This window comes from Melanerpes formicivorus, unplaced genomic scaffold (genome assembly GCF_026170545.1).
Source record: "Melanerpes formicivorus ecotype bairdi unplaced genomic scaffold, bMelFor1.0.p_v2 SCAF_12, whole genome shotgun sequence".
NCBI classification, from domain to species: Eukaryota; Metazoa; Chordata; class Aves; order Piciformes; family Picidae; genus Melanerpes; species Melanerpes formicivorus.
Genome location: NW_027142364.1, coordinates 3,048,966 through 3,066,653, shown reverse-complemented (window position 1 = coordinate 3,066,653; position 17,688 = coordinate 3,048,966). Strand labels below are relative to the sequence as shown.

Sequence of the window (17,688 nt, the reverse complement as noted above, 5' to 3'; positions counted from 1 at the left end):
TGACTGTGTTCTGTGACTTGGTTGAGAACAGTGATGGGGCAAGCTCAGTCTTACTTAACTGGTGTGAAAAGAATTTATTTGTTTTTATTTCCTTGTAAAGGTAAACTTCAGCATCATGTCAGCATGGTGTGTGCTTTGTAATTGTAATTACTTACTGGTTCATCACAGGTTATTCAACAGGCCTTGCATCGTCCTCCTAGCTCAGCTGCTCAGTACCTCCAGCAGATGTATGCAGCCCAGCAGCAGCACCTAATGCTGCAGACTGCTGCTTTGCAGCAGCAGCACTTAAGCAGTACCCAATTTCAGAGTCTGGCAACTGTACCACAGGTGAGAGTGAAGATGGCTAAAAAACAATGGCATGCTACTTCCTAGAGCAGGATCCTAGAGCACTGTCAAATGTAGTAACAGCTTAAGTGCCTGAGCTTAATGCCTCACAATAAGTCACTGATATGTTTTAATGATAATATTTGAAATTGTTACTTCCTCCAAAATATTTGGAGGACTTTGTCCAGTGTTATAGATGCTCCTGTAGGCGACCATTTCATGCTTTATCACATACATTATAATGCATCATGTAACTCATCGAACAGTAATACAATTTAATTAAAAGTAGACTACTTCACTCTTCATCCCCTGATTTTCCCTAGAAGTTGATGGGGAAAGCTATGAATAGTGATGTAGCTTAGTGAAATCAAATAAATAATGAACATCTGGTATCTTAGTGTGTTGTGCCACACATCCAACTGTGTTCTAAGTAATGGTGACATTAAAATTTAGCTCTGAGTGTGGGAATGTAGGAAGTAAATGACATTCCATTTCTGAAGGACAGCTTTTAATGTTAGTGAACACTAGGGGAGACCCAAACTCAAGCAGTGTAAAGCTTTCCTTTGACCTCAGCTGACTTTGGACTGAGAATACTGTCTTGCAGAGTTAGGTGGTTGTTAATGACTTTTTACACATGGAAATGCTAAAATGAAATTAAAGACTTAGGGACATAGCTGATTCTTGTCAGAACTAGGACTTACATGCTTCTGGCTTTTCTTCTGTACCTTCCTCATTAGATCTTGGTAATATATTGATTTGTTTTGGTGATGGATTTATGTGCCTATACAGTTACTGAGACAAAATAATTTGGGGAAGGCTAAGGAGTTTTGGAATGCAGCTTGTCACTGTATTCATCTGGCGGATTGGCATAGTGCTCTGTTACTGACTCTAGATGTACATACAGAAATTACAATTCTAGAGCCTGTTCATTCTTTACAGCATTTATGAATTTTTTGTTTTAATTGTAGAGGATCCTAATCATAATAAAAATGATGTGAGTTTTAATGATGGCAGGGTTTAATGTCCCATTTTAAGCTCTGAGCACCACAAGTAGCAAGCTGATGAGTTAGCTCCTTCATTAATGATTTGATAGACTTGTAACTCTGGTACTTTTGGTTTAAATCTTGATCTGCAAGTAACCTGAAATTGGCCAGGCATTCAAGGCATTGAGCACCTTGCAAGTAGCGTACTGTGGCGCAGAGTGCACTTGGCTGAAAGCTGGTTCCACCAAGTCAACCATTTTCACTGTTAACTCAGAGAGAAGGGAATAGTAGAGAGGGATGTTTCTGGTGATTTACGCAATAATATGAACATCACAAACACATTTTGCTTTTGATATTTGACACATATTCTTGCTATTTAGGCAAGCCTGTCAGGTGGGAGGCAATGTACTTCCCCCACTGGGAGTGTCACTCAGCAGTCAAGCATGTCGCAGACCTCGGTACGTAACTGAACCAAGCCCTCCATCCATTCCCGACCCTTCCTGGTTATTTTATAGCTACTTGACGAAACGGAAAAGCTTACATCTCTTTTAATTTGTGTGGCTGGCATTAGTATTACAGAAACATTAAATAGAAGGATGACAATTGCATAGTAAGTGTTGGCTGCACTTCCAGTGTCTGCTAGTCATCCTGATGCGTGCTGCCAGAATTGAAGGCTTCCCCAGTCCTAGCCCACTCTTGGTGCTCTGAGGCATAGCTGCTCACTCCACAAGCACCAGTGACTGTTCAGACCACTGCAGGACTCACTTCCTGAGCTTTCATCTCTTACATGATTTCTTACTGGAGTTTTCACATTAGCTTCTTTCTTCAGGGCACTACTGTAGATTAAAATCCTTGCTGTGTCAGTAATTAAAGAGAACTAAATGTAAAGAATGCAGATCAGTGCTCATATAAATGTATGAAACTTAGGAAATGCTTATAGTATTCATTATTTTGATTATCATCTTGTGTCATGCATCTTTTATACGCTTTCAATTACTTTGTCCATATTCTAGGCATATGCTAAGGTTTCAGTTATTAGCAGCTCTGTGTTCAGTTCATGCTGTATTTCTTTAAGTGGCATCTTCTGATGTGTAATTCACACAGTCTCTTTATGTACAGTTCTAAAGTGATCTTGAGTAGGACTTTGTAAGTCCTGCAGACATCCTGCTTTATTAATCATGCCCTCAAGCTGTTCATGACTGCAGTGCATAGCTTCAGTGATTTAACTGTATATTTTTTTTTATGCTCTCATAGCATTGCTTTGGCTTACAGTGGTTAAAAGTAAAATCATTGAGTCCTTAAATTTAGGAGGGGAAGTCTTTAAAGATGTCTGATGTGAAACAGAATAATTGGGCTTGGATTTTTCAAGGAAATCTTTTGAATAAGTGGTGAAAAAGAGCTGGGCACTTAATGCTGTTAGACTGGCTAGGGTTACAAAGACAAAACCACATCAAACCACAACAAACTGAAACCTGAACCACAACAGCTTTTGCTTGAGAAGATGCTAAAGAGCAATTGTTGAGGAGCATATAGTATGAACTTCTAGAAAGCTTTAGTCTCTTAGTCATTTTTACATCGTGTGTATGTGGAAAGAGGAATCTAAGTCCATACATGGACTGTGATCAGGTTGCATAGCAAACACAGCAGAAGGCATTGTCCAGTCAGACAACATAAATGTCAAGACATTTAAATACTAGAATTCAGATCTTTTTCTTAAAATACTGCAACCTCCTGTTACATATTCTGTAAATGTGTGTTTGTGTGAGGTATATTTTTCAGTCTACATAGTATTGTTTATACTTGTAACTTCTTACTATTCTTTACTGCAAAACCGTTGCTTGCAGTTTAAGAATGCATATGTGCAACCTTGCCAGAGTCCAGTTTTGTGATGCTTGGCTCAATGTTTTTTTGGTATCTTTACAGTCCAGAGATTTCAACTGCCCCTCACCATTTTTGTCAAAGACTTTCTGGCTTTAGACCCTAGGATGAATGAATGAATTTCCATGACAGAAGCAATATTTTTGTTTCCTTAGATTAACCTCTCCACCTCTCCTACACCTGCACAGATAATAAGCCGTTCACAGACCTCCAACACCACCAGCAGCAGTATTACCCAACAGACTATGTTGCTGGGGAGCACCTCTCCAACCCTGAGTGCCAGCCAGGCTCAAATGTATCTACGAGCTCAAATGGTAAGTTTTGATTACAATTCTTAAGTTAAGTTTTGGTCTGTCCTTGTCATCTCCACCTCTATACCTTCAGAAAACACCCCCAACTCTGCTTCATTTTTCTATCCTGTTTCTGTACATTACTAATAAATATTTTGTGTTAGTTTTGGATAGCATTGAGAATTTAGTCACTTAGTAGTGAACACAGATCTTCTGAAACGCTGTAAGCATCAGAAGCAAAATGATTCTGTAGCTTAGTTTTCTGGCGAGGTTTGCTAGAGTGTTTTTAGCTCAGTCATACTACAATTATTAAATTGATTGAACATGGGGAAAGCCAGAGAAAGCATAATAGAATTGTTAGAGTTGGAAGGGACCTCAAGGATTATCCAGTTCCAACCCCCCTACCATGGGCAGGGGCACCTCACACTAGAGCAGGTTGCTCACAGCCACGTCCAGCCTGGCCTTCAAAATCTCCAGGGATGAGGCTTCTACCACCTGTCTTTTCTGGCTCTATAGAAAGGTATGCTGGAGTCTGTCTGTATTCAAGGTAGATGTTTTTCTAATGCACTGGTAGCATTCATAGTTTGTCTCCTGACTAAAACTTTCCTATATATAACTAAGAATTACTGTTTGTTTAACCAAGTTAGATACAGAGCTTTTGTTCTCATTGTATTCATGTGAAACTCATGAAATTCTTTGCAATTCCCTGTCAGTATGGCACTTCCAGTTCCTAATGAGCAAATCTGGGGTAGGGGGGTGGGGGACAAAATCAACCTATTTAGTGACTTAGTTTTTTAGACTTCAGTGCTTTCTGTAGTGAGCTTCATATGAATTGAACTTTGCAATCTGTATGGGGGTTTGTAAAAATTACTGCAGTTGTAAGGAATACTCAGTACCAGTCAGTACTTGGTAAGGCCAGAAAACTGTTATAGTTTGTGTGATTTAATGACCACAGCTTTCTGGTGTTACATTCAATTCCATGATAAAGGAAGAATCACTGTTACACCACACCAAGACTGAGAGCCAGGGGTCCGTGATTGCAGAGGTCTATAAAATTAGCTGCAGGCATGAGTTCCTGCAGGCATTGCACTTAGGGAGTATCTTCAAAGTTTGTCTGTTACCAGAATTTTATTTTATTTTTTATTTGCAGCTTATTTTCACTCCTGCAACCACTGTGGCTGCTGTCCAGTCTGACATACCTGTAGTGTCATCATCTTCCTCATCTTCCTGTCAGTCTGCAGCTACTCAGGTGAGCTCATGCGAATTTGTTAAAGGTATGCTCAGTAGAAGGAGCCAAAACTGAGAAGTAAGGAAACTTCCTGGTTATGTACAATTTCAGTGTCTTCTGTTTGCCATCATCACATACTGTGAGGTGATTCAGTTGAGTAAAATTTGAATCCAGAATGAGACATTTTGGGTCGTGGTAATTAGGTCTCATCTGTATTACTTGGAATAACTCATATTATCAGCTGAACTTGTATCCCATTTTCACTGCTCACCATATTTGTTTAGCCTCTGGAAAAAATAAACATCATTGTACAGAATGCTGCAGGACATATTTAATCACAGCCTTCTGCTGTGAAAAGAGAACATTTATCTAACAAATTTATACCTGCATGAGAGACCTTATCTTCTTTTAGCAGTCTCTTTAAAAGCCTTTGATAAATGGACCTTTTCCAAAACCTTTTTAAAATCCAAGTAAGTTTTACCAGTTGAATATTCTCTGACCTTATGTTTTTTGACCCCTTCAGAAGATTCTAATAGATCTGAAGACCTTAGAGATTTGTCACTGTTCCAAGGTGATGGTAAATCACTTTAGCCTTCCATTCGCTTTTCCAGGAGCTTTGTGATATGGGCAGAGCTTGCTCCTTATGCAGGATGTTGTTGAGCAAACTCACAATATTAAGTCCATCAGTTGAGCCAGGCTGCTCCTTCAGTGTTGGAGTTGTTATGCTTCATTGTCCTTTATCATAGCTGTCTCTCTTTCCTTCAGATTCTGCAGATCAAGTTTGAGAGTGCAGGCTGCTGGATGGGCTAGCAGCTCTTTGTGCATTCGTGCCTTTGTCTTTTGCCTTTGGGGTAGAGATATCAATAAAGCTAATTGCTTTGCAGTCTTGGCACTTCTGTACCACAGGGCTTTAGAGGACCACTTTGCACAAGCCTGCCTGGCTGTGCAGCTTTTGAAGTATCAGGGGGATCATATTCACTCCAGACCATATTCAGTCAGATGAGCTGCTGTGGTGACCCTGCAAACTGAAGCCATTCCTCTCCCTGTTCAGTGCTCTGTACTGCCCTTTGTCAGGTCTTGACAGCCTTAGTTGTCAGTTTGCATAGCAGCAGCAACATTGCAGAGATCCAGTTTCAGCCATAATCAGTGATGCACTGGAAGAGCTTTAACACTGGTACACTTTATTTTTACTACCTTGATGTTTCAGTCAGGGTATAGAGAAATGTCTTTGCCATGTAAGCAAATCTAAGCAGCTTGGTGCCATCTGCTCTAGCCAACCTGGCCTTGAACACTTTCAGGGAGGGGCCTTCCACGACCTCCCTGGGCAATCTGATCCCATGGGACAAGCAGCATTATAAAATGTTATTACCAAATTGTGCTGGTTCTGCCTGGCTGTTTGTTGTATGTGCTTACACACTTTGGGTTTCTCATGGTTTTCTCATTTCACAGGTTCAGAACTTGACATTGCGCAGTCAGAAGCTGGGTGTGTTGTCAAGTTCACAGAATGGCCCACCAAAGAGCAGCAGTCAAACTCAGTCATTGTCTCTGTGCCCTAATAAACCTGCCAGCAGTTCCAAGGGCAGCCAGCCAGAGCCCTCAGAAAGCAGTAGAAAAGGCGAGAGCCCGACTCCAGAGTGTCGGAGCACACCAGTCACACGGACATCAAGCATACATCACTTAATTACACCAGGTAGGATGAAGGAGGAGCTTGTAAGGTTATTTTAATTAAAGTTAATTTGTACATGATGGTTCTGTCAGAGCCCAGTTGTCTCTGACCACGTTCTTTCAGACATTCCACATGAATAGAGTTTGTTCAATAGTAGATTCCCTTATGTGTTGAGGTTGGATATAACATGGGATTTTGGTTTAGCAGAGGGATACAGCAGTATTCTTAAATCACAGTAAAGAGTGGTACAGCAGTTGCAATACACAGCTGGATCATGAACATGAAGCTCATTTCTGGTTGGTCTGTATTGTGCATTGTCTGGACATATCCCAGATCTCATGGAAGCAGTATGTGGGCTGAAACTACCTCAAGCCTCATGCTTTAATCAAATTCTATTTTGTTGGTAGTTTTGGAGTTGTTTGGCTGTTTTTTCCCTCTTGTTTTTGTTCTGGATATTCTTTGCTATCTTCTCTCTGTCATCACCGTGACATTTTATGAAGTACTGTTATAAATTCATAGTTAGTATTGTTCATAATCTTAGTATTTTGCATTCAGAATTGAACATCAGCTGTGTGAGGAAAGGTTGAGGGAGCTGGGTCTCTTAGCTTAGAGGAGACTGAGGGGTGACCTCATTCATGTTTATAAAGATAGGAAGGGCAGTGTCAGGAGAACAGAGCCAGGCTCTGTTTAGTGATGTGCAATGAGGACGAGGGGCAGCGGGTGCAAGCTGGAGCACAGGAGTTTCTATGTGAACATCAGGAAAATCTTTTTTCATTGTGAGGGTGACAGAGCCCTGGAACAGGCTGACCTGAGAGGTTGTGGAGTCTCCTTCTCTGGAGACATTCAAAACCCACCTGGATGTGATCCTGTGTGACCTAACCTAGGTGATCCTGCTCTGGCAGGGGAGTTGGACTCGATGTCCCTTCCAACCTCTAACATTCTGTGATTCTGTGAAAAGACAACCAAAGCAAGCATGCAGTTGGTTTGCTAGGCATTTACATTGCATGCAATGTCTTTGCATGCTAGTTTCTTTATTCTGAAAGAGGAAGGGGAGTCTAGACAATTAGTCTGAATTCTCTGGAATTTGGCTTGGCTTAGTGGCAGCTTTTAAAGGAGTAGGAGTACGAGGCAGACATTCTTGAGGTATTGAGTCCTAACACTCTTAGAACTCACTTCTCTAAGGGGGGGCAAAAAAAAAGTCCTCTTCACTGGCAAAATGACAAAAAAAAGTCTAAGGAGTTGTTTTTCAAGTGGAAAAGACAAAAGATGAGATTTGCATGTGGAGGAAAACGTGTGTGTGCCATAAGTAATTACGAGCAAGTCACTGGTTCACTGAAAGGTGATGTGATACTTCTGGAAGCTGCTCTGTTTTTCAGATTCATACCTTTCAGTTTGTGTGTTCAAGCTCAGGCAAATACTTGGAAAGGTTTTAATTCATACTGAACCTTTTGAATTTTAAGTCTCTTAAAATTCTATTTCCTAAACGTTAACTTAGCAGTTGTCAACAAATCCTGTGGATTGTGACCTGCTTGTCTCTTCCATTGTAGTATGTTTTAAAGCAAAGGTTAAATCCAGTTAAATTTGCATTAAATTCTCAAATAAGAAAAGGTTGGATCAGCAATAACTAGCACCAGAAGGATAAGTTTAGATACCTATCCTTTCTACATATATATACACTTTTACATAGGAAGTACATGTATGTGTATATTCCTTCATTCATTGATGCACTTTGCTTTGGAAATTGATGCATTCCCCCAATAAATGGTTCTTGCTGCCAGAGAAGACATTTCTAAACAATGATGGAAAGTGTCGAAAAAGCTTGCTGGTCTTACTTTTTAAAACTTCCTTTTTTTGAGTATTTTTATGAAGTTCTCTGGGTGTAAAGAAATAATACTAACAGTCACTTTTTTTGTTTGTTTCCCTCACAGCTTCATATTCACCATTGCAACCTCATTCCCTAGTGAAGCATCAGCAGATCCCACTTCATTCACCACCTCCAAAGATTTCCCATCATCAGCTGATACTGCAACAGCAGCAGCAAGTCCAGCCAATTGCACTTCAGACTCCTTCAGGCCAGGACCCCCCTCCATCACAGCACTGTCTACCACTCCCAGGCCATGGTCTTCCTCCGGGTCCCAGCAGCGTCCAGTCTCATTGCTCACCTATTCACATCCATCCTCCCCCTCTAACACTATCTCCTACTCCCACCCAGTCAGCTCAGCAGTCAGTAGTGGTATCCCCTCCACCTTCTCACTCCCCTAGTCAATCACCCACAATAATTATTCACCCTCAAGCACTTATTCAGTCACAGGCAAACTCCCTGGTGCCAACAGCTCTTCAGCCAGAGCAGACTGCTCCTCAGCAGACTACTACCACTCCAGTTCGACCAGTTGCACAGCCACTTAATCTTCCATCACACCTTCCACTTCCATCTTCCCCTGCTGTACATATAGGCTCGGTAGAACAGCCCAACTTAGTTTCTCCAGGCCAACAGATTGTGTCCTCAACACCACACCAGCAGTATTCAGCCTTGCAGTCCACACCTATCCCTCTTGCAGCTCCTCCTCAGCTGTCAACATCTTCGACCCAGATTCAACCACTACCCTTGCAGTCTGTGCAGTCTTTACAAGTGCAGCCTGAAATTCTGTCCCAGGGCCAGGTTTTGGTTCAGAACACTTTGGTTTCTGAGGAAGAACTTCCTGCTGCAGAAGCTCTGGTCCAGCTGCCATTTCAAACTCTCCCACCCCCGCAGACTGTTGCAGTAAATCTTCAAGTGCAGCCGTCAGTACCAATTGAAACTCCAGTGGTAAGTGGTGATGTTGCCGTCCTTTATCCTCATCTTCTCTAAAGTGTTGTGAATCTGGCCTGTTGACTTCAGAGGGAGCTAAAAGGCTGGAGGTTAGGAGGAAGTTTTACACAGAGAGTGATTGCCCATTGGAATGGGCTGCCCGAGGAGGTGGTGGAGTCACCATCACTGGAGGTGTTCAGGAGGAGACTTGGTAGGGTGCTTGGTTGCATGGTTTAGTTGATTAGGTGGTGTTGGATGATAGGTTGGACTCGATGATCTTGAAGGTCTCTTCCAGCCTGGTTTATTCTATTCTAAACCAGGTTCCAGACAGAGGGCCAGAAGAAACCATTTAATTTAGGTCAGTGTTAGTCTTGGACATCTGCAGTTCATAACTGAAGTTTTCAGCTTCACTTACACTGAACTAAAAGAATTTACTAGTGGAATAAAATTTTGTGCATATAATGCTGGCATTTAAGATGGTATTGCTATGCTTTAGTGGTAACATGATAATGGGATTAACGTGAACAAAAGAACCAACAGCTCTTTCAGGCTACCAGTAGGTTAAGAAGGTATGCTGCCTACATTAAGAAAGTAATGATAATTTCAACTCTGATATTTCATGTAGAAATTGGGCAGAAGAGTAGAAGCCAGCTTTGCTTTTGACAAAGTGGTGTTTTACATCCTAATCTGCTAAACTGCCTGTCAGTAATTGATATAAATTTCCTGTAGTAGTTTTGAGGAAAACGCCCTGTCTGTCACAACCACTAATGCTTGGTGGTCTCTGTGCACTCTTCTGCAATACTTAGTTTGGTTACACTGCTGAGTAAAATAGACAACAAATTGCAGGCTATCATATTCTAAAGCTTGCATTTTTCAGAAGTGTTTAAGTAGCTCCAAATGTGTAAATAAAGAGAGTAAACTATAAGACACTAAAAAAAGTCATTCTCTGGCCTGAATGATAGGAGAAACGTGCTGCTTTGTGTGTTGTTCTTTGTAACAAACCAATTCTGCTCTCATAGACATTGTGATGTCCCCAGAATTCATTGTTCTCTATGCAGTCTGGACATTAGTGTTTTTTTTTAGGAGCTTAGCATGTTTTAACATTTTAATTGGTCATTTATTTTAAAAACTGTATTTATGCAACTCTTTTAAGGTATTAAGGTAGAATGGAAATCTGTCTAAAGCAATAGTTTGTTGGATGCAGATTTACCAAGTGGAGAATGTATGTGAAGAAGAGATGCCTGAGGAGTCAGATTGTGTCCACATGGCTAGAACACCTACGCCACCCACGTTGTCTCCACCAGCCATCACCTTGGGGAATGGAGAGGCACTTAATTCAGAGGATCCCTTGTCAGGTGAGAACAAGTGTCAGACTAAGGTAGCTGTTCAGCTAAAAAACTTCCAGTAGTTACTGATGCTTTCTAAATCCATGGTCTTGATCTTTATTGTTTAGTGATACTGTGGGGTTTTTTTTAGCTAAAAGAAACTATATCAAATATATTAGAAATCCATGTGACAGAACTAATGATTCAGTCTCAAAGGTGCAGTTTATACAAGACGTGTAGCAGGGAAAGCATTTGAGTTCTTCAGCACACACTATTACACTAAAATCTTAACAGGAGCATCAATCTCCAGTTAATCTTTAAGTGATAGCTATGGATACAGACAAGAATGTGCTGACTGATCTGGTGTGAAGATTGACTTTGCAGAATGGGGGTCAGCAATCAGAAGCTGCTGTGAGAATACTTGGCTATGCTGTCTGATTCCTTTTGGCACCTCCTATTTTTCTATATACCACAGTAAGGAGCTGTTCTAATGCAAAAGCTACCAATGAAAAATTTCTCTTCCTCAATGACCTGTAATATCCACAAGCCTGTATCAATTGCTGTCCTGCAAATTAATGTAGATTCCCTGATATGCTAAATATACAAATATATACTCTATATAATATAGTGTGTATGTATGTATGCTATGCATGTAACTGGGTGCTTAGTGACTTGATGTTGTATATACTTCTGACCTTGCAGGTTACTCAGGCTCAAAGCCTCCCTAAAAAGAAATGATCTCTGTAGATCTACCTCAGCTGCTCAGTCTTGAGAATCCCCAGTGTTTTCAAACACTGGTTTCTGCTTTTTACATACAGATTTGTGATGTGTGGGGTATTTTTAGTGGCCAAATATGTTTGTAGACAGTAGGTACTGAATAAAGGAAAATATTTACCTGAGGACTGTTTGTTTGTGGGCTGGTCTGTCAAGGAAAACCATCTTGTTTTGAAGGTAAAATCTAGAAACCATAGGGAAGAATCTGTGTATAATAGCAGGATGACAGCTGCAGAGATGGTGTGTTTATCAGCTTTTTATTTTTAGAGTTCTGAGCCAACAACTGGCCATAAATGGGGGGTTGGACTAGATGATCTCTTGAGGTCCCTTCCAGCCCTTAACATTCTGTGATTCTGTGAAATGATAGAAAGGTAACATGCTTTGTTATTTTTTTTTCTCAGAACATGAAGGACTGCCTTCAGTGACATCATCAGTCAGTGCCTCAGTGATTAAATCTCCTTCTGATCCTTCACATGCCTCTATTCCACCACCACCTCTTTTGCTCCCAGCAGCAACAACAAGGAGCAACAGTACATCAATGCCCAACAGCATTCCTAGCCTGGAAAATAAACCTCCCCAGGCTATTGTCAAACCACAGATCCTGACCCATGTTATTGAAGGCTTTGTGATTCAGGAGGGGTTAGAGCCATTCCCTGTAAGTGTGAAAATTGCTGTGAATTTTATACTACAAATTTTTGAATCAAACTGTTTTTAAGGATGCTGTTATTTGTGACTAGTAGCTATTTAGATCTTGAATCTGTTTTCAAATGCTGTCTTTTTTGACCCTTTTTTCCACTGATTTATATAACCTGTTTCTTAGAGCATTCAGGGTACTTGTGCACTGCTTGTGTATAATCAGAATTCATGCTTCTGTTTGGTTTGCCAGCATCACTGGGTCACAAGGTTCTAAGTGGACACTGAGACACTGTTGCCTATATCCAGAGATAACCACTATTGGCAATAAATTCATTTTACTTTTCCCTGTCTCCTAGATACCTTAATTGAAGTGATACTTTACTTGAAACCTCTGAGATGAGTCTGTGTAAAATTGTCAAACATTAAAATGTCATTGTTTAAAGCACTGGCAAGGCTTTTGCTCAGCTTGGTGTGATTAGTGCTGTGTCTGATAAGAATTACTGCTGAAATCTTAAGTCCACACAAGTGGACAATTGAAAACCTATCAGCTTGCCTTATTCTCTAATGTGTGTCACATTCTCCCATTCTGTTATTTCTCTAGATCTAATGTCTTCCTTCCTTAGTTAACTATAATTGCAAACTAGAGCAGGAGTGAGTCTGTCTGCTTGAGAAATGGTGTTTAGAGCTTTGGCAGTATATAACAGTTCATTGATACAAAATGGAAACGGTGGTTCTAGTCTCAGTGATGCTAAGCCACAAGTACTATTTCCAGTTAATTGCTGTGCAGTTAATCACTTACTTTGCTTTTATTGCAACAGGTGAGTCGTTCGTCTTTGCTGGTAGAGGAGCCTGCAGACAAAAGATTGCTAGTGGAGGGTCAAATCATGAGTGTTGTGTGTGTTGAATCAGACTTACAGAATACAAAACATGCAGACAACTCGTCGGACACAGAAATAGAGGACATGATTGCAGAAGGTTTGTGGGTTTTGTTGTAAACTTCCTTTTAATTCCACCCCTTCCCCCCTTTCAATTCTGTATGTACTACAGAATCCCATCCTGTCTGTACTTCTGGAATCTTCTTCCAGTCTTCACACTATCTCTAACAGAAACTACTTTCTGTTGAAAATCTTCTGCCTGCCTCCCTCCTTTCCTTGAGATGGGAAGTTCTTGAACATAATTTCCTCATTGAAACTGACTTCTCTCTTTTTTTTTTTATGCTTTACTCATTTCTTTAGAGGGGCTGGATGAAATTGATAATGATCTTCTGAAGTGTGAATTTTGTGGGAAAATGGGATATCCTAATAAGTTTCTGCGGTCAAAAAGATTCTGTTCCACATCCTGTGCCAAAAGGTATTGTCTGGTTACTCCTTGTCATTATCTGGCTAATGGAATAGCACCCAAGTAGTACCTGGTGTTGAAAAGCAAAGACACATAAAACATGGACTGCCTTCTGCATGAGTCTGCAGAGAATATGGTTACAAAGGGCAATGTTAGCTTGTATTTCAAGATGATAGACAGAGGGAATTGCAGCAAAATCATGGATGTCTTTCCAGAGGGTGCCATGAATGCTGTTGAGTTTATGGGTACCCATCATCTGATGGGTATCATGGAAGAGAAATCCCTTAAGGGTTACTTAGTGTTTGGAGAACGGTGCAGAGCTTCATGGGCCACTAATTGTTGCATATTTCTCATTTCCATTGCTTTGTCCTTGATGTTGGATATGTCAGAAAGAATGCTGGGCTGGGTGGGCTTTCCTATAGTTCTGTGTGATGCTAGGGAGAAAACCCCACTGAATTTATCTTGGCATAATTGCACAGACAAAACATTCTTAAATGGTTTTAGTAACAGTGCCAAAATTCTTTATTTGCATAAACATAAATAGCTTGGTGGTTTCTAAAGCTGCTTCAGTCATGCCATTTGCTTGTACATGGTTGGCAGAAGAAAAGAGCTGCTTTCTGTTTGGGTTTAGTTTGCTGCTTTTATTTCCTTTTGGTTAAGGGAAGACTTAATAGTCAACATCTGGATGTAAAATATTCCACCATTATAGCTGGAAAATTGATATTTAATGCCAGGAGATTTAGAAATGGGAAATAGTTTCCCATTTCTAATCACCACTTAGTTCTTTCTTGTGTATGCTGGAGGTCAACTTTCTCTTACGGCTGTTGCTTTTTTTAATTCCCCAGCTGAGAAATTCCCATTTTAAGTAGTGGGTTTATGTATTTGTTTGTTATTTGACACTTGTTGGAAGACTACTGGTGAAATAATCTTAAAAGGAGGTTTGGCTCTTCAGTGTCGAGATGGGATGTTTTTTATCTCTGCCCTTTGACTGGATGCCAGCTAGATATGAGAAAATGGAAGTAGAAGATTGGACATGACTTTGGGCTTTTAGTGGCTATTCTAGAGGGGCAGGATTGAACTATGTGATAAAATGCAAAGGTATTTCTGTCATGGAAAATATTTAAGAACAGGAAAGACAGGCATCTTCCAGGGGGTGACCAGGGTGTATTTGATTGTGCATCAAGAGCAAGGGTTTTGAGTAAAGGGCCTTTGAGATACCTTTATTTTGTATTTCTGTGACACCAGTTGTCATCTTCAACTAGGCAGCGTTTCTGTGGCCAGCAATGTCTTTTTCTGATGGCTTGATTGAATTCAGTCCAGACACTATTAGTGCATCATTGAATCTATCTTTCTTTAGGCACAGCCTTAGTTGCACTAAGAAGTTTGGGCTGTTTTCGTCGGACAAGACGAGTCGCTGGAATCGGAAGTCAGATAGCCAAAGCCTTGGGCGACGCGGGCGTCGGCCGAGTGGCCCTGATGGGGCATCTCGAGATCATTTCCTTAGACAGGTCTGTGGAACACTTGCTTGCAACTGTGGCATTGTTTGGGGGATTACAAATAAAATATAATACTGTAGTGTATTTGTACTACGTTTTCCAGCTTCCAATTACTTATCCATCTGCAGAAGAAGATATGGCTTCTCATGAAGATGCTGTTCCACCCGCCATGACCACCCGTCTGCGAAGACAGAGTGAAAGGGAGAGGGAACGTGAGCTTAGGGAGCTAAGAATGAGGAAGATGCCAGAGAACATTGACTTGTTGCCAGTGGTGCAAGCTGACCCATCAGTATGGACTGTAGATGAAGTTTGGGCCTTCATACATTCTTTGCCTGGTATGTGCAATAATTTATTCCATTTTTTTAGCAGTTAAGCGCCTTGCTTTTTAGCACTGGTGTGGTAACAACAGCAGTGTACTCAGTAGTTGGTGACAGAGACCAGAATGAGGTCTTGTTTGTTCCTGCAGCACAAATCCCACATTGATAGAACAAGTCTCACTTCTGCTCCTGCACATCAGCTGATGGAGGTTAGAACTGTTCCTCCTTCAGTCTGCCTTCTCTCAACAGGTCAGCAGAGAGACCTGCCTTGTACACTTCTTTCATCGTTTCCTTCCTTAATTGCTATTATTCAGGAGAAGCAGCAAGAGGAGAGTTATTTTCCTTTGTAGAATTGAAGAATTTTAAAGACCTGTCCTGATGTTACCAAAAAAAGAGTAACAAGTTTCTTCTATCAAACTAAGCTTTTTGTGTAGCTTTACTCAGTGACTGAAATTCAGCAACTGAGGCATACAGACTTTGTGTAATGGTAGACAAAGTTTGTTCTCAGACAAATCTTTCTCCTTATTTACAAACTACTTCTTTAGCTCAATATTCAGTTACCTTGCTATCATCTTCAGGTTATTTGACATTTAGTTACTGTTTCTTATCATCAGCTTTAGAGTTTCACTCTCCACTCTTTCCCAAGGATGCCATTCTGTCTGATCAGACACTGTAATCCTTCCAGCTAGCAAGGCAGTCAGACAAGAAGTTTTGTAGCTTACCATGTAACTCACTTGTCAAAATATTTAGAACCCAATCTAGTGGAAAGGTTCCCTGCCCTTGGCGGGGGGATTGGAACTAGATGATCCTTGAGGTCCCTTCCAACTCTGACAATTCTATGATGCTGTGAAATCCAGGATACATTTGTTCCTAATTCTTCAACTTTTTCTGGAATGCAAACCCATTTTTCTGTGTATCCCATTAAGCTGATAACCTAACCTATAAGGAATGAATCTTCATTGCTAAGTCATATGCAAGGGTTATGATTCATAATCCTTTACAAAGGTTATTCTTCATAAAGAATTTTTCAAAACAAGGATGACTTTTGCTGATTTAAGACATCCCTTAAAGAACCTTTCTTCTGATAGTTTATAAATTGTGATCAAGCTACATTTTCCTGCTCCTGGGAATCTGTCTGTAAAAACAGCCAAAGGTTTAACACCCATTCTATGATGTTTCTGTACTTCAGCTGTTACTGGAATGTAACTATATCACTGCTGCCTTGAGTTGTTACTCTTTATGGATTAGAGGCTCTACATAGTTCAGTAACTTCCTGGTCCTAGGTTCTGCAAAAGAAAAAGCCATAGTTCCTGTCCTAGAAATCTTAAAGTGCCTATTTCAGTGGTATTTTGCCAGCCTTTTCCAATTTTGAGACCTGGCAATTGTTCCTCTTAATGAAATGAGAAAGCTGGCTTTGCTGGGACTTTACAGTGAGTAAATGCTCCACTAATTATAGAATAGAATAAACCAGGTTGGAAGAGACCTCCAAGATCATGGTGTCCAACCTATCATCCAACACCACCTAATCAACTAACCCATGCAACCAAGCACCCTGTCAAGTTTCCTCCTGAACACCTCCAGTGATGGCGATTCCACCACCTCCCCGGGCAGTCCATTCCAATGGGCAATCACTCTCTCTGTGTAAAACTTCCTCCTGACCTCCAGCCTGAACCTCCCCTGGCGCAGCCTGAGACTGTGTCCTCTTGTTCTGGTGCTGGCTGCCTGGGAGAAGAGACCAACCTCTGCCTTTCTACAACCCCCCTTCAGGTAGTTGTAGACAGCAATAAGGTCACCCCTGAGTCTCCTCTTCTCCAGGCTAAGCAGCCGCAGCTCCCTCAGCCTCTCCTCACAGGCCTTGTGTTCCAAGCCCCTCACCAACTTTGTTGCCCTTCTCTGGATTTGTTCCAGCAAGTCAACCTCCTTCCTAAACTGAGGGGCCCAGAACTGGACACAGTACTCGAGGTGTGGCCTAACCAGTGCAGTATACAGGGGCAGAATGACCTCCCTGCTCCTGCTGGCCACACTGTTCTTAATGCAGGCCAGGATGCCATTGGCCCTCCTGGCCGCCTGGGCACACTGCAGGCTCATGTTCAGCCTACCATTGACCAGTACCCCCAGGTCCCTCTCTGCCTGGCTGCTCTCCAGCCACTCTGACCCCAGCCTGTAGCACTGCATGGGGTTGTTGTGGCCAATGTGCAGAACCCGGCACTTGGATGCGTTAAATCTCATGCCGTTGGACTCTGCCCATCTGTGCAGCCTGTCGAGGTCTCTCTGCAGAGCCTCTCTACCCTCTAGCAGATCAACTCCTGTCCCCAGCTTGGTGTCATCAGAAAATTTACTGATGATTGACTCAATGCCCTCATCTAGATCATCAATAAAGATGTTAAAGAGGACGGGGCCCAGCACTGATCCCTGGGGGACTCCACTAGTGACTGGCTGCCAGCTGGATGTGGCACCATTCACCACCACTCTCTGGGCTCGGCCATCCAGCCAGTTCCTAACCCAGCTCAGAGTGCTGCTGTCCAAGCCATGGGCTGACAGCTTGGCCAGGAGTTTGCTATGGGGGACGGTGTCAAAGGCCTTGCTGAGGTCCAGGTAGACTACATCCACAGGCCTCCCCACATCCACCAGGCGGGTCACCTGCT

At 41.6% G+C, this 17,688-nt stretch overlaps 1 protein-coding gene across 3 annotated transcripts in view; it reads left to right on the top strand.

Moving 5' to 3' along the window:
• The window catches only part of PHC3 (polyhomeotic homolog 3), a 31,305-nt gene that overhangs the window by 3,719 nt on the left and 9,898 nt on the right, over positions 1–17,688 (top strand). Inside the window, exons 3-14 of one of the 3 annotated variants that reach the window (XM_068144975.1) lie at positions 169–327; positions 1,688–1,765; positions 3,374–3,499; positions 4,626–4,724; positions 6,153–6,393; positions 8,298–9,175; positions 10,362–10,512; positions 11,658–11,911; positions 12,711–12,867; positions 13,128–13,242; positions 14,588–14,738; positions 14,830–15,061. In XM_068144975.1, the coding sequence (XP_068001076.1) occupies positions 169–327; positions 1,688–1,765; positions 3,374–3,499; positions 4,626–4,724; positions 6,153–6,393; positions 8,298–9,175; positions 10,362–10,512; positions 11,658–11,911; positions 12,711–12,867; positions 13,128–13,242; positions 14,588–14,738; positions 14,830–15,061 (2,641 nt within the window). Of the gene's footprint in view, positions 1–168; positions 328–1,687; positions 1,766–3,340; positions 3,500–4,625; positions 4,725–6,152; positions 6,394–8,297; positions 9,176–10,361; positions 10,513–11,657; positions 11,912–12,710; positions 12,868–13,127; positions 13,243–14,587; positions 14,739–14,829; positions 15,062–17,688 lie in introns of those variants that run through there. The other 2 variants (XM_068144974.1, XM_068144976.1) reach the window with 2 other exon arrangements.